General features: G+C 36.3%; 4 protein-coding genes and 1 long non-coding RNA gene across 6 annotated transcripts; 1 reads left to right on the forward strand and 4 right to left on the reverse strand.

Annotated features, from left to right (window-relative positions):
• The first annotated feature begins 4,606 nt into the window (after window positions 1-4,606).
• On the forward strand, window positions 4,607-6,038 carry LOC106417082. The gene is made up of 3 exons (XM_013857941.2): window positions 4,607-4,671; window positions 4,764-5,103; window positions 5,172-6,038. The coding sequence occupies exons 1-3, from the start codon at window positions 4,607-4,609 to the stop codon at window positions 6,036-6,038; spliced, it is 1,272 nt and encodes a 423-aa protein (XP_013713395.2).
• A 69-nt stretch (window positions 6,039-6,107) lies between these two features.
• On the reverse strand, window positions 6,108-7,238 carry LOC106417083 (uncharacterized protein At4g04775-like). Its single transcript, XM_013857942.1, has 3 exons — window positions 7,092-7,238; window positions 6,897-7,019; window positions 6,108-6,269 (listed from the first exon to the last, which is right to left on the reverse strand). The coding sequence occupies exons 1-3, from the start codon at window positions 7,236-7,238 to the stop codon at window positions 6,108-6,110; spliced, it is 432 nt and encodes a 143-aa protein (XP_013713396.1).
• A 6,341-nt stretch (window positions 7,239-13,579) lies between these two features.
• Window positions 13,580-14,808, reverse strand: LOC106417084. Its single transcript, XM_048749050.1, has 3 exons — window positions 14,461-14,808; window positions 13,900-14,238; window positions 13,580-13,660 (listed from the first exon to the last, which is right to left on the reverse strand). The coding sequence occupies exons 1-3, from the start codon at window positions 14,806-14,808 to the stop codon at window positions 13,580-13,582; spliced, it is 768 nt and encodes a 255-aa protein (XP_048605007.1).
• Window positions 14,809-22,342: 7,534 nt separating this feature from the next.
• LOC106418718 (prostaglandin E synthase 2) lies at window positions 22,343-24,211 on the reverse strand. Its single transcript, XM_013859475.3, has 6 exons — window positions 23,772-24,211; window positions 23,555-23,689; window positions 23,396-23,474; window positions 23,211-23,305; window positions 22,849-23,016; window positions 22,343-22,772 (listed from the first exon to the last, which is right to left on the reverse strand). The coding sequence occupies exons 1-6, from the start codon at window positions 24,073-24,075 to the stop codon at window positions 22,612-22,614; spliced, it is 942 nt and encodes a 313-aa protein (XP_013714929.1). The 5' UTR covers window positions 24,076-24,211; the 3' UTR covers window positions 22,343-22,611.
• A 1,679-nt stretch (window positions 24,212-25,890) lies between these two features.
• Window positions 25,891-27,452, reverse strand: LOC106416720. 2 transcript variants are annotated; one of them, XR_002655982.2, is made up of 4 exons: window positions 27,185-27,452; window positions 26,839-27,090; window positions 26,603-26,758; window positions 25,891-26,331 (listed from the first exon to the last, which is right to left on the reverse strand). It is a non-coding gene; the product is annotated as an uncharacterized LOC106416720 (long non-coding RNA). The 2 variants fall into 2 exon arrangements; XR_001283283.3 differs by having other exon boundaries at window positions 25,891-26,758; window positions 27,185-27,448.
• Window positions 27,453-27,946: the final 494 nt, after the last annotated feature.

Here is a 27,946-nt window from a genome sequence, read left to right on the forward strand (position 1 = left end):
TTATTAAATCAGTATATATTATGCACTACAAATAAGAAATTTCATGTTTCTCAGATTAGTCATAGCAAGCCGATCTCCTTTCTAGATCATCCACTTCAGTAGATTGCAAGAAACAAAGTTTTAGTTTAAATAACCTAGGGTTATTTTCCAAGACATATTTAAGAAAACTATTTAAGAAAAACAAACCTTAAATGCAACACAAAACACTAATCTCATCAAGTACCTATGAGATCGATACAAAGGAATGAGCTACTTAGAAGAAGCTTGAAGAAAACAAATGAAAAGTGTGCGAGTATGAATCTTGTGATTGAAAAAGCAAATAACTACATGGTTTAGTGAGATCTTCAGTTTTATTTTCATCTTCTCTTCGCCAACTCCATCAGTAACCTCTGACATCATCGCTTTCAATAAACACTATAAACAAAACAAACATGACACAGTCAATCTTTGTGATTACCCATGATTTCAGAGTATTATGGTCCTAGAAATGAATGTAGTTTTTGTTTTGCGTCATGTCCAGTTGTGCATAAAGCTTTTGGAATTCGTTGATCACTTTTGCTTGATCCATGGATGAGATTTTCTGAAAATGTGAGAAACATAGCAAGGTATGAGAATATCAATTGTGCTAAGATTTTCTTTTGCTACACCTTTTAGCTACCATATCGTTAAGATATAATTTCCTCGTAGAAGTAAGTTTCCAGAGGTAAGAACACATACCATGTGTAGCCACAACCATTTCTTGCTTGAAAGTGCGGAAAGCATCTGCACATGAAATAGTTTTCAATTGAAACAAAGCAGAGTTGGAGTAGCTAAGAAGATTTCAACACTGTCAGATTCACTGCTCAATTTTTATAAGGAGATAGCCTGGGAGAACTAAGCTAAAACACTGTTACGAACCAGACCATCAGATCCTAGCACATATAAATATAAAAGGCAAAATTTTTGTAGAATCTTGTAGAAGCGGATGATAGAACCAGCTAGGAGAGTCCATACTCCATAGATGAAAATCAGTTTACGATCATGATCCCAAATTCCATTACAACCTTGACCGCAAAGGAATCAACAACATGCTAAGAGATCATCAACGAATAAAGAAAAATATTTAAGTGCATAAATGTATATAAAAACAATGAAAACTGCAAAGGGTGGCCCATAACATCTATAACCATCCTACTGCCACTTATGCCTGAAGAGCTTAAACCTCAATTTTTTAAAGCATACATACCATACTCACTGGAAAGTTGATAAGTGTCCCAGGTCCCCAGTATTTAAAGGTCACAAAGGTCGTAAGCTCTAGAAGCAGCCTCTTCATCATCATATGCTCCTGCCAAGTATATAAGGGTTAATCCAATCTAATACCAAGTATGTACAGATACACAAAAAAATACACAATGAAACCTTCAAAGCTTATAGCTTACCTAGATAAACTGATGCGGTGAAATTTCAACGATGAAAACGTGTAAGGACAACAAAGAAAATAGATCGGCTTTGTGGATGTGGAGAGAAATGTTGGTCGAATGTGGTGAAAAAAGAAAAAAAAGAAAAGAGAAACCTTGTTTTCCCTTCTTGTTCTGGTTTTGGTTCCATGTACTCTTGTCTCAAAGGTGAGCTTCACAACGACCTATCCATCTATGCATGTACTTACAAAAATTCAAGAAACAATACACCTCAGCATCTCCTACTGCTATGTAAGACAATACATTCAGTTCTTGTCTCAATGAGACATGATAATTGTCAGAATAATCAACGATTCCAGATGACACAACATCTCTCTCAATCCAACAATGACATCACAACAGTCCTAAGTTTAATTCTCCAGATTACACAATATGAAATTCAAAATGAATCACACCACCCTCATCCGGATCGTAAACATCTATTCAGTTTAGAAGACACACAACCACAGTACCTTGTGACTCCACGGTAAATGGAACCTCTCTCCTTCTTCGCCTTCTTAAAACCTCTATACAACAACGTTTGATCACTCGCCGCCACCGTCTCCGAGCTCTCTCCTCCTCCTCCCGCCTCTGTCTTAGGCCCCTGATCCGACAATGATATCGACGCCATGATCAGAACCTCTTGCCCCTCCAATCAAAAAACAAACCCTAGGAAAGAGAAAACAAAAGGCACCATGTGTGAAAGCTTGAAACAGAGCTCGATACTGTAGAACCAAAGATAGAGAGAGAGAGAGACACAATGCGGTGAACAAAAAAATCCTACAGGAAACTCACTTATCACTACTAAACTCACTTCCATATTGTAGTACACGATAAGGCGATATGAAACTATGTAATCACAGTGCCCTATGTAAATGCAATTAGTCAGGGTTTTTGATTCTTCAACATGGAAATAGGAATAGTAAATCGAATCATTACCTGTTCGTTGATGAACATCTCGACATCAATCCGGAGAGCTTCCCATAAAAGGATTAGCTTGAAGATGAGCTTGGCCTCTCCCAACCCAGAAGAAAAATCGTGGAAGAACACGATGGAAGGTTCCGTCACCATTGATTTTGATGTTTTGTTAGCCATGGATCCGATAGTTGCAGTTTTATAGTGGAAAGGCTTGGGGAGGTGAAAAGAACATCTTATGATTTCGTGATAACCCATGACACGCGAGAAGGAAGAGAGAGTACACAACCCCATGACGCGCGAGAAGGAAGAGAGAGCGTAGGATACACAGACGCACTACCGAGCTGACACGTGTCGACAAAAGCTTTGAGCACAATTCAAAAAATTATTATACCAATTAAAATACTTTATATTGATAAGCAAAATATAAATTATCAAAAATTTACTATTATTTAATGTAATATATGAATGACATTTATGTTACTTAAAAATTTAATGTTTTATATTATCTAGAAGTAAATAAAACATAAAATAAAAACTATATCAAGGTAAAATATTATTCTATATGAAATAGATGGTAGAATATAAGTTAGGATAAAAGCAAAAATATTCCAGCTATAGGCAGAACACAAAACAAAACATATATATTAAAAAATAAATGATATGAATTTTTTCTTAATCCAGTGGTTTAACTAAGAGCATATTAATGTTTATACACTAAAATGTATGATGTTCAAATTCTAGAGAATGCAAATTATCCATATTACAAAGAAAATGGTTATTGAAGATTTTTTAGTATAGTGGAAAGAGGGGACGCGGTCCCGATCAATACATGAACTCTGGGCCTGTGCAAAAACATACATCAACACAATTTTTATTCAAAATTCATACATCAACTAACACTCTTAGGTCAATACATACATGAACCGTGTTTCCGTTAACTTTATTCTAACTGTGTATTATGTGGACTTAACGTGGGTTACATGGATAAAATGAGTTAATTACGTGGATTATCAGACCGAAAGGAATAGAAAACGACGTTGTTGTGGGCTTTTGAAAACGACGTTGTTTTGTGTTTTCTGAAACAAATTTTTTTTCGTAGAAGTCGCGAGAAGAAGAAAAGAATAAGGGTTTGAGAGAGAGAGGAGAGTAAAACGTGATTGAGAGAGAGAGTTAAGGGAATGATTTAAGGAGCTGAAAGCACGTCTAGAAGAGAGCAGTTGGAATGAGGTAATGTTAGAAAAGAGAAGAAATCCGAGAGCACACAAGGTGTTCGAAGAAATGTGTCTGTGAATTTTTTTTCATGATTTCTTCTGTAACTGATGTGTTGTGTAATTGTTGCAGTGGGGATACAACGTTTATAATAAACTATGAAGGGAAGTTCGAGAATTTGGAAGAAGGTCTCACCTATGTTGAGGAAAAAATTCATTATCTTGGTTCGATAATCTCGGCCGGTATTGTTGATATGTATGGGCAGCGAGTGTGGTACAAGCTTCCTAACGAAAGATTATCAGATTTGAAGCTGTCGTGTGATGGTGGTATAAACTTTCAAAAACATGTGTACTGCCACACAATAGGTAAGGAAAGTGGAAGTGTATCTTGAACACGAGGAGGTTAACAATGAGGCTGAGGAGACTAAATCTTTGGATGAAAATGTTGATGATTCTCCAATAGGCAGGAATGAGGCTCGAGAGAACCCGGAATCAGATCCGCAGGAAGAGGCTGTGGAAGAAATAGTTCTCAGGTTTGTTGATGAGGAAGAGGACAATGAAGCTCTTAGAGATACACCTCCTGCCTCAGATGATGAAGATGACATCGAACCCAGATATGAAAGATGGCGAAGAGGAAGTGGATAGTTGAAGATTATGCATGTTTTTGAAAGTATAAAAGAGTTCAAGGAAGCTGTGTTAGAATATGCATTAATGGGAGGTTGGAATGTCAAATACACAAGATGGGGAAATGACATTTCCGAGGCAAAGTGTGTTGTAGTCGGTGAGGTTCCTTGTACTTGGCGAATCTACTGTTCTTATGAGAAATCAGTGCATCATCAATACATGGTGAAGTCATTCCAAGAAGAGCATTCTTGCACCTCTTGCAAGTTATTGACTGACAGTGTCATTGGTAGGCTTCTTATAAATGAGGTTAGACACGACAATGCATTGATGCCAAGGGCCATACAAGACATTATTCAAGAGAGATACAACTTGACAGTGACACATGATATCGCTAGAAAGGCACGGAAGAGAGCATTGGATATGATTAGTGAAGAGTTTGATGAGCAATTTGCAAGGATTAAAGACTATAAAGAGCAAATCCTAGAGTAAGTTTCTTTTTTTAAAATGTCTACGGTTGATCTTGTTTATAACAACCATTTCAGTTTAGTTTTAAATTGTTGCTTTCATTTGTTGACAGATCAAACCCGGAGTCTATGGTTGATCTTGTAACAACCATTAGAGATGATGGTGTGGAGATCTTCGACAAGTTCTATGTGTGTTTTAAAGCTCTGAAGACAATATGGCGAGCTTATTGTCGAACCATTTTTAGGATTGATGGATGCTTTATGAAATCTACCTCAAAAGGACAACTCCTTGCAGCTGTGGGCAGAGACGCAAACAATCAAATATACCCTGTTGCGTGGGAAATTGTTCAAGTTGAGGATGCTGACAATTGGAAGTGGTTCATTCAAAGGGTAAAGTCTGATTTAGACCTCAAAAATGGTGAAGGGTTCACTCTTATCTCTGACAAACAGAAGGTAAGTTTGTTAATTTTTTTTATACATTTTCAATCACATTTTCTCATTCGACTTGTCCTTATTGACAGGGACTTATAAAGGCTGTGGAAGAAGAATTTCCTCACATAAAACACCGGACGTGCACTAGACACATATACGGGAACATTAAGAAGCTACACCCCAACAAGCCTAAGTTTAAACATTTGTTTTGGGCAGTGGCAAATAGCTTCAACGAGGGTGATTATAAAGCGGCACTTAAGGAGCTTAAAGCCTTTGATTCTCAGATCTATGATGACTTGATGGTGAGAGATCCTACAAGTTGTACTCATGCATTCTTCAGCACCACTTCTAGTTGCGAAGATGGCCTCAACAATTTCTCAGAATCTTACAATAGCGGTTTGAAGAAATCACGTTCTCTGCCTTTAGTGGGAATGCTTGAGACCATGAGAAGACAAGCTATGGTTAGAATCAAGGTGAGGAAGAAGAAATTGGTGAAGTATGAGGCTAAATACAGTTTAAAGGTCGCTAAAACCATCGCTGAAGAGACAAAAAATCGCAAATGGTGTAAGAAAAGGACCCTTGGTCCTAATGGTGTTTCAGAAGTCGAAGAAAATAGCACTTCTCACACTGTCAATATGGACAGGAGAACATGTACCTGCAGAAGATGGGACCTCACCGGGATTCCGTGTCGTCATGCTTTGAAGGTGATTCAAGACAAGAAACTTAATGCTGAGAATTTTGTGGCGGATTGTTACTTGACGACTTTGTGGAAGCAGCAATATAGTGATTCAGTCACTCCAGTCGAAGGAATGAAGTTTTGGAAGGAAGCTTATGGTTCTCAGATTCAACCGCCAGCAAGACCTGATGAGAAAGGTCGGAAGAGTAGAATCCAGAGAAGAGGAAGAAATCGATTTATGAGTCTCCTACTAAAGGGAAGAAAGTTTGTAAACATTTGAAGACTATTCATTGTTATCGATGTGGTTTTCCTGGCCATAACTCTCTATACTGCAAGAATGATGGAGTTCCTAACAAGCTGAGGAAGATTTATCCAAGGAAGAAGACACAGCCATCGCAAGGTAAAGCTCAGGAACCAAGTCAGCCATCACAAAGCGAAGCTCCGGGACCAAGTTAGCCATCACAAGCTCAGGGACCAAGTCAGCCAACAGCCTAAATTCAGGTTTGCTCTCCTATTTATATTTCATTGGTTTTTTGATAATCATCTAACAGCATTGGTCTTGTGATAATCTTCTAACATCAATTTTGGATCTTTTTCAGGTCTCAGGTTATTAAGGAATGTTATTATTATGGATCGTTTCTTTTGGTATCGTATTTTCAAGAAAAAGACAGCCTAGAAGTTGGACATTGGTTTTGGTGCTTTAAGTGTGTTGTCTGTCTAGTAGGAAGCGGCTAAGATGTTTTAAAATTATCTCTTTTGTAAAACGTGATGTTCCAAAACTTATCTATTTCGTAAAACTTGTTATGTTATCACAATTTTTGACAAGTTCTTATGTTATAATAGAAGCCATAAATTCATAACATAAGTTCTTAATACAAGCCGTTAACCCCTTGAAAACCCAACAATCCGACAAACATATTGTATTCGAAACTGAAAAACATTCGTTGCAATCTTGCACATTAGTACATAGCAAAATAGTAGTACACAATCATCATTCCAACTCCACAAACTACCATCTTCTTCAAGTTCTTCACATCTTTCTCTTACCCGTGAACCAACTCTTTCATCTCCTTCATCTCATTTTCAAACCCAGCCAAGCATCACCCAAATCTTCTATCTTTTTTTCATAGCTTCTCACTACATCTTCATATTTCTGAGACTGAAGCTCCAAATGACCGATTTTGTCATCATACAAGCTCTTCATATCATCAATTTCCTCCACAACCGACTCATCCGTCCATTTGAACAAATGATTCTTATCCTACACAAGAACAGAATCAATTCGAATAAGCTTAGAACATACACAAAAAACAAACAAAGTTAGATTTTTTACCTCTTCACTACCATTAGGACAACCATGGAAAAGTCTCCATGGGTTCTTGGTCGTTTTCGATGTAAAAATCTCAACGGCTGCTCCACACTTCTTACAAGCACTCGGAAACCCTCTTTCAATCCTCTGTCGCTTCCAATTATCACTCATAGCTGCTTAATGATAACTCAATTAAACATCCTACAAATAGACCCAAAACTTGATTAATAACAAAAACGATAATGTTTGCCTGTACCATATGAGGAATTAGGGTTTGATGTGGTAGACATTAGTGGTTCTCTCTCAATCACGTTTTACTCTCCTCTCTCTCTCTCTCTCAAACTCTGATTCTTTTCTTCTTCTCGCGCCTTCAAAATTTTGTTTCAGAAAACACAAAACGACGTCGTTTTCAAAAGCCCACAATGACGTCGTTTTCAAAAGCCCACAATGACGTCGTTTTCTATTCCTTTCGGTCTGATAATCCACGTAATGAACTCATTTTATCCACGTAACCCACGTTAATTCCACATAATACACCGTTAGAATAAAGTTAACGGAAACACGGTTCATGTATGTATTGACCTAAGAGTGTTAGTTGATGTATGAATTTTGAATAAAAATTGTGTTGATGTATGTTTTTACACAGGCCCAGAGTTCATGTTCGGGACCGCGTTCCGCTGTTGATGTATGAATTGGCCATTTTCCCATGGAAAGTGTATTCTCAAGTGTAGATCTTATAAGACGATTCAAAATTGTGCAAATAGACGTAAATTCTCATGAATCATTAAAAATGTAAAATTGTCGGTTGTATAATCATTTATGTAATATTTTTTATACTAATCAGTCGGTAAAAAAAAAGAGCAAACTATAGGATAAAAGCAAAAGTATTCCATCTCTTGGTAGAGCATACATACATTAAACATTATAATAAACTAGGGGGTGATTGGTAAGTGTCGTGAGTGCTTTCCACAGTTCTATTTTTTTCTACGTCCACTTTAGTTTACCAATGATGCTTTAAGAAAAAATTTAAAGCTACAGCCATAAAAAACTAAAATAGGAAACAAAATAGCTTTGGAAATCAATTTTTCTAGAGTTTTATATTTAGTGCTCTGGAAATAATTAATATATAGCTACAACAATAAAATCTACACCTATTCTAAAGCCAAAAAATAAAAGCTACAGTACTTACCAACCATCTCCTAGGTCCATTTCCGCGCTATATATATTTTCTTTTAGTGTAATATAAATATACGATATCAATTGCTTATTTTGTTCTTAAAAAAATACAGAATTTAAACTTGGAAATCAGCAAAGATTTTATTGTCTCTGTTAAGTTTTTGGTGATATCTCCTTTGGCCTCATAGTTTTCATGTATGTTAGTTCAGTATCTACATAAATTTTCAGGAAGAAAATATTGTTGGATAGAACAGAGAGAAAACTAAATCATACATACATTCATATGAGGTGGTTAATACTTTTATTTGGAGAAGCAAAAAATCTAAATTTTTAATATTATTTTTATGTTAATGTGTCATTTATATTTGAGTATATAGATTATACTACATATAGATGCATATAAATATTCAGCTAATATTATTTATAAACTAAAATATATTGTTCTTTTGATGTGTAAACAAACTAATGTATTTTGTTTGAAAATTATTCTTAAATTTAAAAATCTATTTTGTTGGAGTTATAAAATTAAACTTTAGTGATTATATAATTAAACTTTAGTGATTAAATAAACAACAGTAACAAATCCATGACTGCGAGGAAAATATTATTCTTAGCAAAATAAACAAATTTTAACTGGATAAAAACTTACAAATTTATAGGTGTTCACAAACTTAAAATAAATTGTACATTCAAACTCGATATTTATTTTTCCCCATTTATGATGTTGGTTCAGTAACAGTATTTTTTTTTTGTCGGCTACCCATGTATGCAAGATCATTGGTGGCAGACGTGCCGATTCTCCGAAGAGCATCTCCATCAGTATTTATTTATTTACCACATTTGGAGATTTATCTAATTTACATTAACCAGGTTATGCAACGTATCTTAATCACATGTGTGTCTCACAATTTTTGGCTTTTGTGTTTTTTTCCTGGTTTTGATTGGTAAAGATTATTATTCCATGCATCTACAGAATTTTATAATATTGCACGCTTGAGTTTGAGAGGAAACATAGAAGCTGTATATGGATGAATGAGAACTGGAAAAAAAAAATAAGCATCATGTTTGCCTAATATGGTTAATCCTTATATATAATGGGTAAATATAAAATGACCAAGAGAGTGATGTGCAGTGTAAAGCTACAAAACGCTCCATTAAATACTAAAGTGTGAACGATTACCATTGGGTTCTAAGCTCTTTAACAGGTCGTTTTGCCTAATCCACAAATACAAAAAGCAGAAAAGCATAACTCTTGCTCTTCACTTGCCCAGGGACTAAATACTTTCTTTAAATCCTCCTCCATAGTACCTTTGTCTAAGCTTCTAACAAATATTTCAAAATCTTTACGCTTACGTCTATCATGGAGAACATCATGATGCTCTTCTTACACATCAACAACTTCTCCAAACTTGACTTCTTGATAAGCATGCACCTCATCACCTTCACTCTCAAGATCAGACCATCTCCAATCTCGTCGGCAAACTCACCTGCATTTTTCTCTGCCACAGTTTCCTCCTCCAGTTCTCTGTCCTACTGATTTACCAATTCATGATCCTCTTGTCTTAATTATCTCTCTTCAAACTCCTCCCCACTATATTCATCAGCATCATACTCTGATTCATTTGTCATCTAAATCCAATTTTTCATCTCTTTCAAAATCATCCGCACAATCCTTTACCTCAGTCTCCTCAGCGAGTAAAACATATAGACAATTCAAGGTAGCGTAAAGTTAGTTCAGAGAGAAAAAAAAAAACACCATAAGATATGTCTATCTTCCAAAGAAGTAAGAAGAGTTAGCCCTAAAAACTAAAATAACCATCCCAGGCAAATCTAAACTTAACCATCCCAGTCAAATATAAACATGTTATGGTCAGATATTATGTAAGGAATAAGTCTCAAACTTTTACTAAAACAGAACTTAGATCCGTCAAATCAATGAAGGAATACGGTTACTGATCCATTCTAGACTGATCAGTTGCATTCTCAACATATCTTTATTCACTCCCATAATCCTGGCTCCCTTCAACATCGAACCAATGTTCACCATCAATGTATCTCCTTCGACTATTATTGACACTCTGTTTTTCTTCTTTATTTCCTTTGTTATCAGTCCAATCAGACGCATGAGAAGCTTGAATGTAGAGCAGCAGCGTATACTGCGTTTCTTTGATAAGCCTTCTCATCTCCGAGATAGAGAAATTTTGATGCTTTACCTTAAATAATTAATAAAGCATATCAAATTTTAACTTTGTATTAAAAGAAAAATCAAAAAAGTATATAAGCTCCCATGAAAGTTTGGATGCTACTTACTTCCGATGAAAGATGGTAATCAGATTGGACTAAAGAGTCTACAAAAGGATTAGTGTCGAGAAATTGATATGGAATCTTGAATCTTGTTTGAAACATCCTTTTCAACCTTTTCGTCTGAGACTCCTCACAGAAAAGAAACACATGAATGGTAATCTGATTGGACCATCTCTTTGTAGCCATAAAGCACATGCTTTCTAAAGGCTATTGAGATTAGTTGTCATAAACCATATTTTTGGCATCAAAGAGTAACTCTGGAACTAAAGCTTTCTGGCCGCTTCATGTAAGCACAAAAAGCAAAGTAAATGAAACATTAGAATTAGAATGAATATATACAAACCTTAGCCTCCCAATCTCTTATCAAACAGCTGCTAAGGCAAATCTCTCTTTACCATCAAGCGATGTTAGCTTCTATAAAAGAGCACAAAGAATGTTATATTATATATATCTTACACCTGAAATATTTTCTCAAAACAAAGTGAGGCAGTAAAAATGCTTGGAATCCACACGAAGAGAATTCATGTGACCTCGTATGTCATCAATTTTTTTGTCATCACTCAAAGATTCCCGAGGAGCACCAGCTTCGACACTAATTGACATCACAGTCATACCCTCTACATCAAATACAACAAAAAGAATACAAAGATAATAAAAACACACAAAGCGATACTATGTAAAAGTTGTACCTGCTCAGCAACCATGGTGCTAAGCTGTGCATCATTCGCCTGAGGAGAATAGCAAAAACAAAACACCACTTAGGTTATTACATTTCCGGCAGAATTCAGAGTAAATGATCATGTTAGCATACCTGTTGACGTGCCATGCAATCGGCCTTGATTGAAGAAATATATTGCAAAAGTTTGGTAAGGGCAAGAGCTTCGCCACCTCCGGTAAAGCCGTCCATTTCGCTTACACACGAAGATCTTCTACCATCATCTTTCGCTAGATCACCTTATTTGATAACTCTGATCCTAAATTGTAGACCGTCTCTGCAAAAACAGAAAACATTGATTAGAGGCGTTTGGTTTAGACTACCTTTTCATCAAACATCAGGAGTATGATTCCCATGATTTTGCGATCTTTCTAGAGCCATAGACACCTTCCGACAATGTTTTAGGAGGTCCGACGGAGATGCGGATTGAATTGTTAGATTAATGTCGTTTGAGGATGTATTGCTGTCGCTTAAGGTTCTAACGGAAATAACTGCAGGAAGGAGCTAGAAGCTTAACTTTAGAAGTGGAAGGGGAAGTTCATTCTAAAATTTATAATATCTTGAACTAGTTTCTGGTCTGTGGCAGCTGAAGAATTGGTGTTTTCATGGCCGAAACTGAAAACAATTAAATTGACAGCTGGAATCCAAAAAGTAGACGTCACAATTTATGAAACATATAGCATTAAAAAAAAAGTTACGTAAAAGTAGACGATGAGTCAAAACATTTATTTTGGTTACTACCGTAAATTTTAATTTTTGTATAAAGGTAAAATGACATGGAAATTTAAAATAGTTTGATTGGTTGATTTTTTGAGGTGAGGTGGCATGATTCTCTGTTGAGTATATCTTCCTTTTAGTATTGTTAGATATTGTTCCCTACAAAAAAATATAGAGTAAAAGTTAGTGTATTAAAAAAAAGAACGGTTAAGAAAAAAACACACATTTTTTTTGACGTCGTAAGGCCATTCTATTACTCAAGCTAGAGGTGGTCTGAGTAACCAGACCGGAATAGAACAACCAATAAAAAGTAACTCCCTATGGAAGGATCTTACAGTTTTAGCTAAAAAATCTGAAATCTGATTGCGCGCTCTTGGTACATGAGTGATGCTGAAGTCCGGGAAGCATATTTGAAGCGTCTCTATCCTCTCCAATTTCGTCGCAAAGCTTGGCCAAGCATGAGGTTACTTTATCATTGCGATCAGGTCCTTACCGTATGTCCCAAAGCTCTGACATGTCGAGTGTTGAAGCATATTCTCCATTGCCCATCGCAGTGCTTCTAGTTCCGAATGAAGGGCTGATTCGCGACGAGTGATATTTCTGGTCCCCATAAGTTGTATGTTCCCCACCACTGTCCATCCAAACCCATCCACATCCACTAAAGTGAGTAGCAGATGTCCAAGATCCATCTAACAAGCAAATATTACCCAAGCTTAAGACTTGGGGTTCCTCAGTATTGTTTTCCTGTATCACTGGTTGTGACACTTCATTCACATCAAACAAGGCTTGGCATTCACTTTCTGCATACCTAACCAGTTCTAATGGGTCTCTTTCTATCCCCCTGAAAAGTTTGTCATTCCTAGCCTTCCAGATTATCCAGGGATAAGGATCCATGTGTTGTTCTGGCTCAATGATGTCGTTTTTCCTCCAGAATAGTTAATCCATGTTTGTGTAGACGCTTGATATTGGGAACAAATTTGGACTTGTTGGAGTTGATGATAATGACCAGGCCTGCAGAGCTGGTGGACATTCAAAGATGGCATGGGTTACTGATTCTTCAGGTTCTCCGCATCTTGGGCAGTAGTTATCACACCTCATATTGCGTATTGCTAAGTTCCTTGTTACTGCCACATGACCAGTTAACAATTGCCATATAAGATGACATATCTTCTTAGGTGCCTTTAATTTCCAAGCAAAGGCTTGCAGCTTAGTGATACTTGGCTCCAAAACTTCCTTTTTGTCCTCTGTCGTTAATAAATTCTGAGCCACTCAGTAACCAGATTTAACTGTGTATTGTCCATTCCTTGTGTAGTTCCAGCAGAATGTATCACGACGATGAGTTGAGCTTAAGGCCAAACTTATTATAAGTTGTATATCATCAGGATTGACATATTGTCCCAAGAGATTAACATCCTAATCCATCGTTACCTGATTAATAAGATTGATGATTCTCATATTAGGATGCATAACGGGCGCTATAGAAATGGCTGGTCTCGCAGGGGTCGTTGGGATCCACGAATCCTCCCATACCTTGACTTCATAGCCTGAATGGATCTTCTGCCCGATACCCAGTAGTAGCAATTTCCTTGCAGCAGAAATACTAGTCCACACATATGATGGGATACTGGTCGAGTTTACTCTCAGTGGAGAGCTCAATCGGTAATATCTTCCTCTCAAGACCCTGGCCACCAAAGAATCAGGAAATTGAACTAGCCTCCATAGTTGTTTTCCCAAAAGTGCCAGATTGAACTCATGAATCATACGGAAACATATCCCACCCTCCTCTCTCGGTAAACAGACTTTCTCCCATTTTTCCTAGTGTAATCCTCTTTTTTGGTGGATTCGAACTCCACCAGAAATGAGCAATGGCACTCTCTAATTTTCACATATTTCCAATGGGAGCAGGAATGTAGACATAACGTATGTCGGGAGAGCGAGCATGATGGATTTAATTAGCACTTCATTTCCTCCTTTTGAGAGCCATCTGCATGTCCATCCATTCACTCTATGCATCAATTTATCCTTTAGAAATGCAAAGAGCTTACACTTGGAGCCACTTATGTCCTCTGGGATACCTAAGTAGGTTCCCATTCCGCCTTCATTTTGTATTCTCAGTGCATCTTTAATCTCTTGTCTAGTGGCTGCATTGATCCGCTTACCAAAGAGTAAGGACGATTTATCAAAGTTGATGCATTGACCTGATGATTCACCATATTTCCTGACTACTTTCATTACTTCTTCACATTCACGAGACTCCACCTAACAAAAGAAAAGGCTATCATCAGCAAAGAGAAGGTGGGATACCGATGGACACGCGTGTGTGACGCACATCCTCGTTATCTTCCCTTGGTTCTCTGCATGATTGAGAAGGCTAGCGAGCGCTTCCGTGCATAGAATAAAAATGAAAGGAGACAAATGATCTCCTTTGCGTAGACCTCAACCTGGAACAATATTTCCTCTTGGCTCTCCATTCATGAGGACCTTATATTTCACTGACGTAATGCATCGCATTATCCAGGTGATCCATGTTTCTGAGAAACCCATCTTGCGCATGACTGCTTCAATAAATGACCATTCCATCATGTCATATGCTTTGTTCATGTCTGTCTTGATGGTCATCCTTTTACTGCGTCCACTTGGTTTAGTTCTAAGAGCGTGGAACATATCTTGAGCAATCATAATGTTGTCTGAAATCGGTCTCCCAGCAATAAAAGCTGATTGGGTTTCCGATATCAAGCATGGTAGCACTTTCTTTAATCTCTGGCATAACACCTTAGAGATTATCTTGTAGCTGACGCTGCACAAGCTAATGGGTCTAAACTGAGCCATTTCATTAGGCTTTGTTGTCTTTGGGATGAGACATATATTTGTATCATTCAGTCCATTCGCCACCGTCCCCTCAAAAAGGAATTTATTAACCATAATAATTAAATCCTCCTTTATTATATCCCATAGAAAAGCGCAGTCATCCCATCTGGTCTTGGGGCTTTTTCTGGATGCATAGCAAAGAGCGCTAATTTGACCTCCCATTCAGAGACTGAGGCTATAAGGTTGTCATTCATTGCTCCAGTGATCGTCGTAGGAACTTGAGCTAATACCTCTTCAATATCCTCTGGATTTGATGATTCAAAGATCTGCCTAAAGTAGGTAGTAGCAATGACTACTAATCCCTCTTCATCCTCAACTATATTTTCATTGCATCTAGGAGCTGTGTGATTTTATTCCTTGCTCTTCTTTGCTTTGTTAAAGCATGAAAAAAATTTGTATTTCTGTCACCTTCTCTCAGCCAAAACACTTGACTCTTCTGTTTCAGAACATTTTTTCTGCCTTAAGAGCGTCAGAGAGTTCCTTCAACGCTGCTGCAATTTCCTCAGTTGTAGCATTATCATCTGCGTACAAACCCTCCACTTTTTCTTTAAACTCCTCCACTAATTTTGCCGAGTTAACATTATGTTGTTTCCTCCATTCGCTCAAGGATTTTTTGCAGCTGGAAATATGTTTCATAATAGTCACATTGGGAGAGAGATCAGGAGATTTCCATCCCTCAAGAATAATTTGCCTTAGCTCCTCATTATCCATCCATCTTTTATCAAACTTGAACTTTTTTTATCTCCTCATTGGCTTTATGAGTATGTCTGCAAGAATCAGATGATGGTCTGATCCCCATAACCTTATATACTTCACAGTCGATTGGGAAACTTCTCATGCCAATCTGCATTTCCTACTGCTTTGTCTAAGCGACATCGAACAGTTGTTCCTCCTGCTCTCTTCCATACCCAAGAGAGCATGTCCCTCGTGAAAAGAAACTCTAGCATCCCACAGTCATTAAGCATCTGCTCAAAGGGGAGGAATGAAAAAAGCACACATTTAATCATATGATTTTGTTGTTTTCTATATTTTTATGTATTTACGTTTTTCAAAAATAAATACTGTTTTCCATTGATAAAATTGTTATAAAAAAGATGCTGTGTAAGCTTATTATTACTCATGACCAGAGATCTATATTTATACAAGTATTAGACCGTCTTATTTAGACCGTCATAAGAGAAAAGGAAATCATATTCCTAATAGGAATAGGAAATAGTAATTATCCTAATACATATGGAAAAGGATAAACATCAAGTATAGATAAATGTAAACTCTCATTCGCCTAAGTCATTAGCGAATTGGCCGGATGGATAGCTGATGGGCCGGACGGTTTGGGCCTGATATGGATCGATCACCACTTGGTTTATAACACTCCCCCTTGATCGACACATCCGGTTCAGGGCTTGTAACATGCTTAATGTTTCCTCATTAAAACCTTTCCAGGAAAACCCAGTGGGACAAAACCATGGATAAGGAAAAAGAGTACAACACATGAACTCCCCCTGACTTGTACCCCCGTGTATGTTCTTCAAGTTGGCGCATGGACAATTTGATAGTTTAGCTTCATGGGTGCCAAGTCTTGAACTGGTCCTTTAATTGGCACATCCCAAACTGATTGACAAATTTCATGGACGTGTTGTTGGTGTAGAGTAGACATGGTGAAGAAGTCGACTGACATATCATATGACTGAACTTGTAGTCCTTTGAGCTTCTTGAACATTGATGTAGGAATATCTCTTGCCGAATTGTAACTTGAGTTATCTTGTAACTCTCATATCTTCTGGAACTTCATTAAAACATGGTCAAGACGTGCATCTTTGCAGCTGGCCACTCTATGTCCTGGTCGGACGGATGACACTCGACCAGTACTAGGATGGACCTCTAATCTGCGATCAAACTTTATTCGCAAGTCCTCTCATGTCGTGGATACTTTAATATATATTGAGTCATCGACCCAAACACATACGAATCACTTGGCTTCTCACGGACATGCCTTCGTCCATTCGGACATACATCACCCGTATGTGCTAATGGCTTATCCATTATAGCCGACCTTTCTTCATTGGTCGATCCATGTTGAGTTATAGACCTTGTCTATACTCGTCCATACCCCATGAGTGTCTAAGGTCATATCATTAATAATCATTGCTGCAATGAGTTTTATAATCTCATCAAACTATGGATCTGCAGTCAAATACACTCAAGGACCTTTATACATGGTTATCGATCTTTCTTGCCTTCAGCAATGCCATATTCATTTGACCTCGACCAGACATACTTCTGGTCACTCTCTTGGACCATTATGGTTTCCTTTTATCCATTGATATAAACATAATGGCTTGTGCTTACATTGCAGTCCCATACTATAATCTTATTACTTGAAAAACATCGCAATCCACACTTTCTTTGATGGCATCTCATGACCTACTTACAGTGCCGATTTATTATAAACACAAGGAATTTCTTTTATAGGAATATATGGACTGATTTTGATTGTTCTTTATCGAACTCCTTCACTAAGTTTTACTTAGTCTTATCATATTCAATGCAGTTGTTTTTGCTTCAGTCCATGAACAGCTTAGGAACAATGCTGTTCTTTGAGAACTTCTTTTCTCATCTTTCTGGTACCTTTATTTTCTTTATCCAGTGATCAATATACTACTTACTATATCATTATTTCTTTTGTTTCCAAACTTCATCAATTTCGAGTTTGTGTAGTAGCATCCACCACATAGGAGCATATTTCCTTATAATATGTTCCTTTGGTCTCTATGTGTATCCTTATGTAACAAGCCATTCTTTGAATGTTGTAAGTAGTAATGTGAACGACCTCTTGACTACTTGGTCACGTTCCACATCTCACGATTTTCTTTCCCTCACAAGACCCATTTATCCACTGGTCTATATCATCAGATGGCGTTTCTATATATTTGGCCAATACGCCCATCTCTTCTTTAAACTCTTTAAACCTCACGTTTTCTTTTAATCTGATCTTTATTCTTTATGAGTACTCTTACGTGGGTTCATGATCCTCGCTTTATATCTTTAAACTCAAGTGCTACTTTCTTTTATGAGCTCTCTTATATGTAAATACATCATTGGTGTTAACACTCTTCTGTAGTTCCATAGTGTTCCAGACATGATCTAATAGATTTGAGATCTCATTATCCAGGACCTTTACTACCTTGCAGTTTGGCGTCCCAAACTACATGGTTTGGTACCTTAGATGTTTAGTTGGCCAGCCTTATCTCTCTATCTGGACTGGTTTCCTTTGAACTCGGATTTGTATCATTCTATGCACCTTTCATTTCTTTCTGAGGTTTCTTATCTTTTGGAACTTATTGGTCTATCTTGTATAGACACTGTAGCAACTTGATTGTGTCTCTTAGGACATCAAATTCATGGTGCTAAGCTGGTATGACTTAGTCATTCTTTTCTTTTCGGGTCAATGTGTCTGACATCTAGTTCTGCTAGCTTTTGTATCATTTGATCACATTCTTTGGACGTCTTAAATCATATTTTCTAGTCCGAGGATCTTGCCAAGACAATGATGGTAAATATCATTCTATTTCTCTTATTCTCTTTTACCAGCTTATTTCTTTCTCCCCCTGATGTTGGATAGTCGGATTCATCAGTCATGCGATCCGTGTACCTGGCCATAATTTGATCACCCATATTTGGCACAAGGTCTCTTAAAAAACGTGGGAGAAAGACATGTTCCTATCCAACATATATTCCCAATCTTTTTCTCATCCTCTTCTGAGGTTCCATCCTAGACGGCACATATGTATGTGGTGGTTTATTCAAAATCTCTTAGGATGGTATATGTCTGGTTTATGACCCGTATTCATTTTGAGATGGGATTATCTATGCTCACTTATATCGCCTGATGCATATTAACCTTACACATGTAAATCCTTGTGTCCCCAAGCATTAGGTAGTGGCCTTTGTAGTATAAAGAATTCGGCCAAGTCTTATTATGGTCATAGACCATGTCACACGGATTTGTAGTATGTTCATGGATCACAGTTTGTCCTCACTCCCCCTCATGGACATACTATAATCACGTGGTACTTGGGACAATAGAGCCTAATGAGTTTCCGTTGTGTACATGTTACACAACGTGAGATTTTATGGGATAACTCTTTGTGCCTTTTGCAATATGTGCATCAATTTTTAAAGACCTGGATGGCTAATCCAGTCATGCCATAAAGTGTATAAAATTTCGTGGGTATACATGTTACCATGGCTTTTGCCTTTATCATACTGATCCTTGGCATAGTCTAGATCAGTAGAGTATGTAGGTATAGTTTTGACCACTTTCTTATAAGGCCTTAGGCGATTTTCTTATAATCTGAAAGGAACTTTTGTTTCCTTTGCCCATTGGTTCAATGTGGAAACCATTCATGCTCAAGTTTTTAAAACTCAATGGGTCTTTTATTGGGTGAATAAATTCGTGCCCTTTTAGGCAATGCCGTGGTCTATAATAGACTGACTATCCTTTTATTAAGTTTTCATTGTCATTTATCAATCAAGAAATCATCAAGCAAATCAAACATGATAACTAAAAACAACTCTTATTATTGCTATAAAATTGTAAATGACAAGCGAATCAAAGCAAAACATAAAACATAAAATCAGAATGTCGAAATCTCGTTTCTTTAGTCAATGTATAAGCCGGCCTCACAATCCATATATTTCCACACGGCTTCCTTGGATTCCTCCTTATCATTTTTAGCCTCATTGGCTTTAGGAGGTCTCATCTCACTGTTTCGTTGCTCAATGTATATTTTCTGAAGTTTTTCAAATTTGCTAATGGTATCTATAACTTTCTGCTCTCTTTGCTCAGTTGCCAAAAGGCATGACAATAGGTCATTATAGGTGGTGAAACCCTTAGCCTTATGTGATAACAACAGATCCTTTGGATGGAATGTGGAATAGGTTTTATATAGTAAATCCTCATTTGTTACCACTTCACCACATAGTTCAAGACTATAGGCGATTTTCATTAGAGCAGAATTATATTCGTCCACGGATTCAAAATCCTGGAACCTGAGAATCTTCCATTCATTCATGGCTTTTCGGCATAATGCCATTGAGTATCTGGAATTTAGTTTTGTCCAAAGGTCACAAGGATCCTCAATATTTAAGTACTGATCTCTCAGATCCTCAGTGAGATGATAGCGCATAATTGTTATGGCTCTATGATTTTCACTTTCAATTGCATTATTGCCATCAATGATACATTTCCCGAGTCCTCTAGACTTCAGGGCAACTGAAGTGTTCATTACCCATTCTAGATAATTATCTCCAAAGAGATTTAGGGTAGCATAATCCGAAGGCTCAAATTTCGACATCTGAAACATATTATTAATTAGTTCAAGATGCAACCGAGTAAATAAAATCAATGCATACGGTTTCACAAGTCTCTCGACCAAACAATTAATTACTCGACCATGGTGCGAGAAAAACAAGTATGCGAGGTCTATATGATGCTTTAGGCCACACGGCCTTATAAAATTGTGATGCAACAACCCTAGAGGTCGGATTTTATATCTGAATGCAATCAAAGCATCAATCATAACAACAATCATATTCAAGCCGATTTTTAATCAATGTGAGACCAGGTCAATAATTCTTATGCTTTACTTTTCTTAAAACATTTAGTATGATCAAGCAATCAGAATAATAATGCAAGTATCATCAGATCATATTAGGGTTTCAAGGCCCATTTTTTTCGGTTTGATTTTATCAATATCAAGCTTTACAAAAGAATTAAATCAGATCAATCAGACAATTTTAGCAATTCTCTAGCAATCCTAACAGTAAAAGGAAATTTTCCAGCAAGTAGAAAAAGAAATTTCAGGAAAAAGGAAATTTTCTACTTTTAGCAAAAAGGAAATTCACAATTCTGGACAAATTATGGTTTTAACCAAAACTAGCAATTTTCCTAATCAGTTCATTCGATATTCAAACAATTAATCACAATATGGAAACTTGTTTATCAATCGATTTATGCAAAAATAAAAATTAGGGTTTTCAGCAATTTAACAATTTAAGATCAAATTCGATTCTAAACAGTTCTATTTACTCAAACAATCATCAAAGATAATTCAAGGTTTTAATCTAGCAACCTAAACCTCAGATACATCAAAATCAATCAATCAAAACAATCGGATCAATTTAGGTTTTTGATATTTCAGATTTTCAAAACATCATAAAGGAAACAGATCATATAATTTAGATTTAGGGTTTCAATGCCCTTACTGATCAATCAATGTTCTAGCAACCCTAACAGCCATTGATCTATCAACTTAAGAGGAAAACAATTTAACCAAAACTTAGTTCCATATGTTAGGGTTTCTATTATCCTAGATTAGGGTTCTTCAAATTTTAATGGTTCAGATCTTTATCAATCAACCAAATTCAGTGTAGGTTTTTTTAAGTTTCGAGTTTTACCTTTAGAAACTTATGGAGTGTAGATTTGGACCACCAAAGAGAGAAGGAGGCCGCGAGCTGATCGTTCTTCGAGTCGGGTCGCGGACGGGCTGCTTGCTTGGTCGGATCACGAACAGGGAAGAAGGAGAACGTCTGGTTTACTTGATCACGCCTAGAAAGAGCTAAGAGAGAGAGAGAGCTCGGATTTGGGTTAGGAAAACGATTAGGGTTCCAAAGCAAATCGGCGACACATACTGTAGCAGAGCGTGACGGCGCGTCAGTGATTGGATCGACAAGCAGTTTGCAGCGTCCGATTCGTCTCGGTGAGAGCTTCAATTTGATATATTGCTCGTCGTCTGGGTCCTCACGGTTTGGGAGAACGATCTTTTTAAAGTTCCGCCGGAATTAGGGTTTTGTGATATTCGGCTGAGTTTAAGGAATTTCGTGGGGGTTTAGGGTTAGAGGCTATCGTACTGATAACATGTTATAAAAGAGATGATGTGTAAGCTTATTATTACTCATGACCAGATGTCTATATTTATACAAGTATTATACCGTCTTATTTAGACCGTCATAAGAGAAAATGAAATTTTATTCCTAATAGGAATAGGAAATAATACTTATCCTAAATACATATGGGAAAAGATAAACATTAAGTATAGATAAATGTAAACTCTCATTCGCCTAAGTCATTAGCGAATGGTCCGGATGGATAGCTGATGGGCCGGACGATTTAGACCTAATATGGGTCGATCACCGTTTGGTTTATAACAAAAATATAATTTTCGAGTACTGGTTAACCAATTTTCCATATTCCCAGTATTGGTTAACTAATTTTCGAGTATTGGTCTATTGGGAGAATTAAACCGCCACTTTGCCTTTTAGAGCCAATTTTCCATATTCCCCATTCTCGAATGTTGTCGAATCGTTGAGAGTTGAGAAATAATATTATTATATTATGGTATATTGATTAAAACACATCATTAGCAATTGAAAAATACAAGAAAAAAAATCATTTCGCTTCCACACAAAATCACAAATCTTTTTTGGTTTTCAATAGTTCAGTATAAATTTTTGTTATATAAATGTTGTATTACTGATTCAACAGTTACAATAAGAGCAAAATCCAACAAACGACTTTTTAGCAAAAGCAAGAATGACAAAACCATGCATGTCACAGTACTTTAAATCCCCATTCACAAGAGAAGTTTTTTACTTTGGTTTCTTTCTCTAGTTCTAAAACTTAAGATATTATTAGGCCATGAAATACGCGAAATATTATGCAATTCATTTTCTTATTAGAGATATAAATCAAAGCAAACTCCTTTACTCTTTGATCCCAGAAGGCTCTCCGACCGTGTTCTCCATACGAGAAAACCATTCACCTATGCGCGTGTTGTCCACCATATCCTTACCTGATCTAAGGTACCTTATAGGCCTCAAGACACCAAATACTGCGAGATCGGCTAAGTTTGGTCTTGACCCACCTGTAAATAAATGCTACAATTATGGACCAATCAAGAAAGTGAGGACTATGAATTTGCGTTGTAAAGTTGGATATACCGAGGAATGGACGCCCATTCAAGGCATCGACCCATGTCTCAGCAGCATCATAAAGAGCTGCACGTTCATCTGTTATGTTATATTTCTTCTTCAGTTTCTTTGACACAAAGTACATTGCCGTTGCTCCTGCATACTTTGCCACTAATCTTTCCGTGAAACTGAAATTTCCTATAATTATCCAGGGAAAAGGCAATATATTAGGACTTAGACAAGATGTACACTCCTACATAAGCTGTACGATTATATAAAAACAGGAATCCCAAGAACTCATCCGGTTATAACATACTGACCAATACCTATAATCCAAAAGGATATAAATACAAAAAGAGCAAGCAAACAAGACTGTAAGTCTGTAACCATACCATGGGTGGTGATGTAGTCAAAGGACTCTAGAGCCTCTGAAGTACTCCTGTATATGTTTGGTGACAAAATATGCACAAGGTGATTGTCTACCCACCTATCAAAGGTAAATTCATTATCAGCTGCAGGTACCTATAACAAGAAACCAGCATTGGTCACCAAAAATTAGAAAGAAAAAGAATCATACTTGCGCCATATTGTCTCTTCATCATCTTCAGACTTTGAAATTCCAGGGTGCATCCTTTGGAATAAGCTATCGATTATCACTGCACAATAGAAACAAAGATTACTCAACAGAGCAAGCATGTGTGTGGCCTGGAAAGAAGAATACAGGATGGGCACAAACCTGAAGAATCAACCAACTGTTCACCGTCAACAGTAAGGATTGGTACCTTCTTGTAATCAGACCATTTGATTTCTTTCTTAAACAAGGGGTTCACTTCAACAATCTTGTATGGAATCTTGTTGAAATCCAAGAAGGCTACAGAGAATAACCAATACATCAATGAATCCGTGAAAAGAAGACGAGAACCCATGAAACTGGATCGGGATCTAAACATTACCTTTGACCTTATTGCAGAAAGGGCAAGCCTCGTACTGATACAGAACCACCTCTTTAGGGTTGAATTTATGGGACATCTCCTTGGCGTGGACTTCCTGACCAAGGGACGATGCGGCGGCGGCAGAAAAGAAAACAATCCCAGCGATTCCCCCGGCAAAAGACGGCGTGGGTAGACCACCAAATCTCGGGGACGGAGGCTCCCAAGAAGGAATCGTGGTCATCATCGCTGTGGTATGAGCGAGCCGTGGATGGACGGCGACGGAGGATGAGATAGTGCGCGCAGCGAGTCCGGTAACTCTCCTCATAGCTCCTGGGGGAAAATGAGATGAGATCTTTGATTGTTCGCTTTGGAGGCGGTTTATTCAACCAAATGGGTTTTTAGGGTTTTAGATGTGTCCACGATCCAGCCTTTCAGATTATTCGTTTCTTTGTATGCTTTGCAAATATACATCTATATATATAACTAGGATAGACCCGCCCATGTATCAAAAACAATATCTAGTTTATTCCAAATTTGTTAAAATTATCTAAAAATGTATTTATTATTCGGTTTTGTTATTTTTATTAAAAATCATATGTTTATCTAGATATTGAAGAGATTTCACTTTTATTATGTACTTATTCTACGTTTCTCAATACAATACTAGTATTATTCAGATTTGCGGTTTATTTTTTACATTCTATTTAAAATCTACTATTATTTTAAATTATGTACAAAGTAAACTTTACCTATCATCTTTAATCAACTTAAGTCATAACATATTACTCTTTAAAGATTTACATATTTTAAAATTATAAAATAAACCATATCATCCAAAATAGTTAGGATTTTTTTTTGTCACAAGTTAGGACTTTTTTGAAAAAATATTGTTGTTTAGTTTTCAAGCTATAATTAGTAATTATCTTATTTTTAATTTCCTTTTGTAATATAATTTTTTACACTGGTTTTACTATATATAATTATGGTTATGAACTTAATTTAGCGATTAATAATTGAATTTACTGTTAACCAATTTAAAATATGGTTAGGATTTGGAAATGGCGGAAATGAGTATAATAACATTAGGATGACTTAACAACTTTAGGAACAAACATGAAGATTTGGACCTTTGTTGTGAGGATCCATAAGAAAAATTACAAGAGATGAATATATATATATAATATGTAAAGACTTTTCGATGAGGACACTAAGAAGCATTTTGCAGTTGCACATGTGAGAAACAGAAAGCAAACAATATCCGAAATTAAATGTGTTTGAATAGAAAAATAGGAATTGAGACACCCCTAGAACTGTTTAGTAATAGAAATGACTAAACGGTGATTGACAGATACACTCAATTAACTTATAGGAAAAAGAAGGGTAAAAAGCTCTTGAGAATACAGATGTATGTATTAGTTGTAGGAATAACAAAAGCCTAAACCTCTTGCCATAAATATCAAATTCATTTTATTGAAAGAGCTTTGTTTATGTTTTATTAAAATTACATATATAGTAGTTATTTTTTAATGAGACCATATATTTATATAAATTTTTATTCTTGTTATTTTAGCAAATTTATTGTATTTATTCATTTGTCGAGTATTAATTTATATCATTTCTACTATATTTAGAAATTATTATTTTTCATTATTTTGTGTCATTAAAATGAATCTCTAGATTGAATATTTTTATAACAAACATTATCGGATAAAGCAAGAACTTCATTGACTGTACCATCGAATTTGTTAAGTAAATACATTTCAAGCTGAACCAGACTTATAATTGAGTATGAACAATTGCTTCGGTTTTGAACTGGTTTGGTTTAGGTCTTAAATTAAACAAAAAATGTATGTTTTATTTCAAATTAAAACAAAGCGACCAAACTAATTCAAGAACAAACTCCCAAATACTTTAAAGAAACTATAATCTGAAAATTCATTTTAACATATGAATGGATCATCCACATTATTGTCGCTGCAATACATATACATCCCAAGTTGCTGAGCATAACATTCAGACTCAAGAAGATCTCTCACACCTCAAAGTCTCAAACCAATTCTTGGTTTGTGATGTTATTAACGTTTTGTCTCAGAAAGTATGTTAGTTGTAGCAAAAAAATAGAAGAGAATTACTTCTGTAATAATGCGAGTGATAAATGAGTCTTCAGAAGTTGAGACCTTCCAAACAGTCCAGAAGTTTCACTTAGAGTCAACAAAGTCTCTATACTCACTGAATCTCATAAAATAATTTTTTACTGGATATAGAAACATAGGCTCAAAAGAACAAAATAAGGAAAGCAAAACTTTTATTACAAAATAGACGTGGTCACTTTAGGAAGCATATAAGAAATCATAGTTCTCTTCTTCTGCAGTGTCTGCTTCATCACCTTTGAAGGCACCTGCAACAACCACCTCTCTACTTTGTCTCCCTGCATTCGGAAACTCTATCTTAGATCAGATGTCGTTGTCACTGAGTGGTTCCGTTTCTGACGGTATTGATGTTTTTGAATATGTGTTAGAAACCGGATTCTCTCAGAAACGAAGAACATGTGTTTAATGTTAGGATGTCACGTACGTTATACCTGTCGAAAACATGTGTATAAACATACAAAAGGAAAGACATCCAAAGATTCACATCAGAAATATAAGCAAACATCAAATTGTTAAACAACTACAGTTTTAAAAAAATTTCAATTCAACTTAGATAAACATTCTTACATAATGTTTTTACAACGGAACCTCTTATGCAATCTTGGAAGGAATCAACAGAACTAAAAATGAATTGCTTGGCGATAAGGTTCTTTGAGAGTGAAGCGAGTCATGCTATTTATTATGTTGTGAGGAACAACTTACTATGTATCTTCGTAGAAAAGTTTCAAGAGCTTCATCCTCAATACATATGACTTGGCAACAATGATCATGTTGGAAACTTTCAATAGATTTTCACGTGTCCTGACATTTTCCAAAATTGGTGATACATATGCATTTTCAATAGATCATCTGACATGCCTGAAAGATTAAAAAGTATATCAATTTAGAATTGTCATGATAATGATCATCCCAAACAAAAGAAAAACAAAAATTTAGACCTGAGTCGTCCACCATTAACCCGATGAACAGTAATGGGTAAGAAAGAGAGAGCTCACAACCAATATTTTGGATTAACCCATCGATGTTCTTGGTTACATCTTTCTCCGCCGCAGTCCTTGTACAGCATCACCAAATACCTGAGAGAGTCTCCAATACAAAGGCGACAAAGTTTCAACCTCGTCACCACCGTTCATTCTCTCCTCTCTCTATCTCTCTCGCTCTCAGACACTCCCTTGCCTCTCGGATACAATCTAAAAATGAATAAGCAGAGCAATAGTTAAACATGAGCAACCAGAAATAATCGGTGAGGAATGAATGATATGAGTTTCGATGGAGTGAGATAACCTATTTATAGTGGATGATTCACACAATAGCAATAATGGGGACGCATTGAATTACAAATCGTAAAAGACGACGATTGAATTCTAGTAACGTTCCCAGAATTTATTGGCCGGTGAGTTGGCAATCAATAGAAAGACACCTCCGCCAGGTTTGAATAGGCTATCGCCGGAAACAATGGTTTCATGTATTAGAGATGAAAGGTCTAAGCTATGGAGTTCCTAAGCAATTCATCAGCTACGCGTAATTATCAATACGAAGAGAAGAGAAAAATGGTAGACATTAGTAATGTGAGACCTATTAAAGTTCAATAAGAAGAAAGAAGCCCAAGAACAACAATATTACCAAGCCCATATGTGCTTAGGTTGTGAAATATTATGAAACAGAGTATTAATAAAAGGACACGTGTCAGCTCCATAATACACGAATTTCTGACCTGTAATCCTAGGTGGACACCTTAGGAGAGAAACAAAGCCTCTTTTATATATAAAGAAGTTTGTTTTTTCCCTTCTTATGACATGTGGAAGGGGGGTTTGTTACATGTGTCCTCTTTTTTTTTTGTATTTAAATTCTTCTTCTTTTAAAATATTGCAAATTTTTCCATCAATTTCTAATTGTGTATTATCTAATCTTTCTCACACTTATTGGTCTCTAAAATTCAAGAAATAAATAAAATAATATAAATATATTTTACATACTTAATTTATTCACACCTAAAAATAGCAAGACTTTTCATCATTTTATTATTTTTACTAATTTTATTATTTT

This window comes from Brassica napus, chromosome C2, assembly GCF_020379485.1.
Source record: "Brassica napus cultivar Da-Ae chromosome C2, Da-Ae, whole genome shotgun sequence".
NCBI lineage: Eukaryota > Viridiplantae > Streptophyta > Magnoliopsida > Brassicales > Brassicaceae > Brassica > Brassica napus.

What these genes read in the sequence shown, in the direction of transcription:
- LOC106418718 (XM_013859475.3), bottom strand. Translation starts at nt 24,075, where the DNA reads ATGAGGAGAGTTACCGGACTCGCTGCGCGCACTATCTCATCCTCCGTC. An exon ending in TGACTACATCACCACCCATG is followed by an intron (nt 23,017 to 23,210) that starts GTATGGTTACAG and finishes GGATAATTATAG; the next exon opens with GAAATTTCAGTTTCACGGAA. An exon ending in GAATGGGCGTCCATTCCTCG is followed by an intron (nt 22,773 to 22,848) that starts GTATATCCAACT and finishes ATTTATTTACAG; the next exon opens with GTGGGTCAAGACCAAACTTA.
- LOC106417083 (XM_013857942.1), bottom strand. Translation starts at nt 7,238, where the DNA reads ATGAGTGATAATTGGAAGCGACAGAGGATTGAAAGAGGGTTTCCGAGT. An exon ending in GTCCTAATGGTAGTGAAGAG is followed by an intron (nt 7,020 to 7,091) that starts GTAAAAAATCTA and finishes GTTCTTGTGTAG; the next exon opens with GATAAGAATCATTTGTTCAA. An exon ending in CTCAGAAATATGAAGATGTA is followed by an intron (nt 6,270 to 6,896) that starts GTGAGAAGCTAT and finishes AAATATAAATAG; the next exon opens with GAGAGCAAACCTGAATTTAG.
- LOC106417082 (XM_013857941.2), top strand. Translation starts at nt 4,607, where the DNA reads ATGATTAGTGAAGAGTTTGATGAGCAATTTGCAAGGATTAAAGACTAT. An exon ending in TATAAAGAGCAAATCCTAGA is followed by an intron (nt 4,672 to 4,763) that starts GTAAGTTTCTTT and finishes ATTTGTTGACAG; the next exon opens with ATCAAACCCGGAGTCTATGG. An exon ending in TTATCTCTGACAAACAGAAG is followed by an intron (nt 5,104 to 5,171) that starts GTAAGTTTGTTA and finishes CCTTATTGACAG; the next exon opens with GGACTTATAAAGGCTGTGGA.
- LOC106417084 (XM_048749050.1), bottom strand. Translation starts at nt 14,808, where the DNA reads ATGGCTCAGTTTAGACCCATTAGCTTGTGCAGCGTCAGCTACAAGATA. An exon ending in TTACGTCAGTGAAATATAAG is followed by an intron (nt 14,239 to 14,460) that starts GTCCTCATGAAT and finishes TTCTTTTGTTAG; the next exon opens with GTGGAGTCTCGTGAATGTGA. An exon ending in TGCTCGCTCTCCCGACATAC is followed by an intron (nt 13,661 to 13,899) that starts GTTATGTCTACA and finishes TTTGGTGGCCAG; the next exon opens with GGTCTTGAGAGGAAGATATT.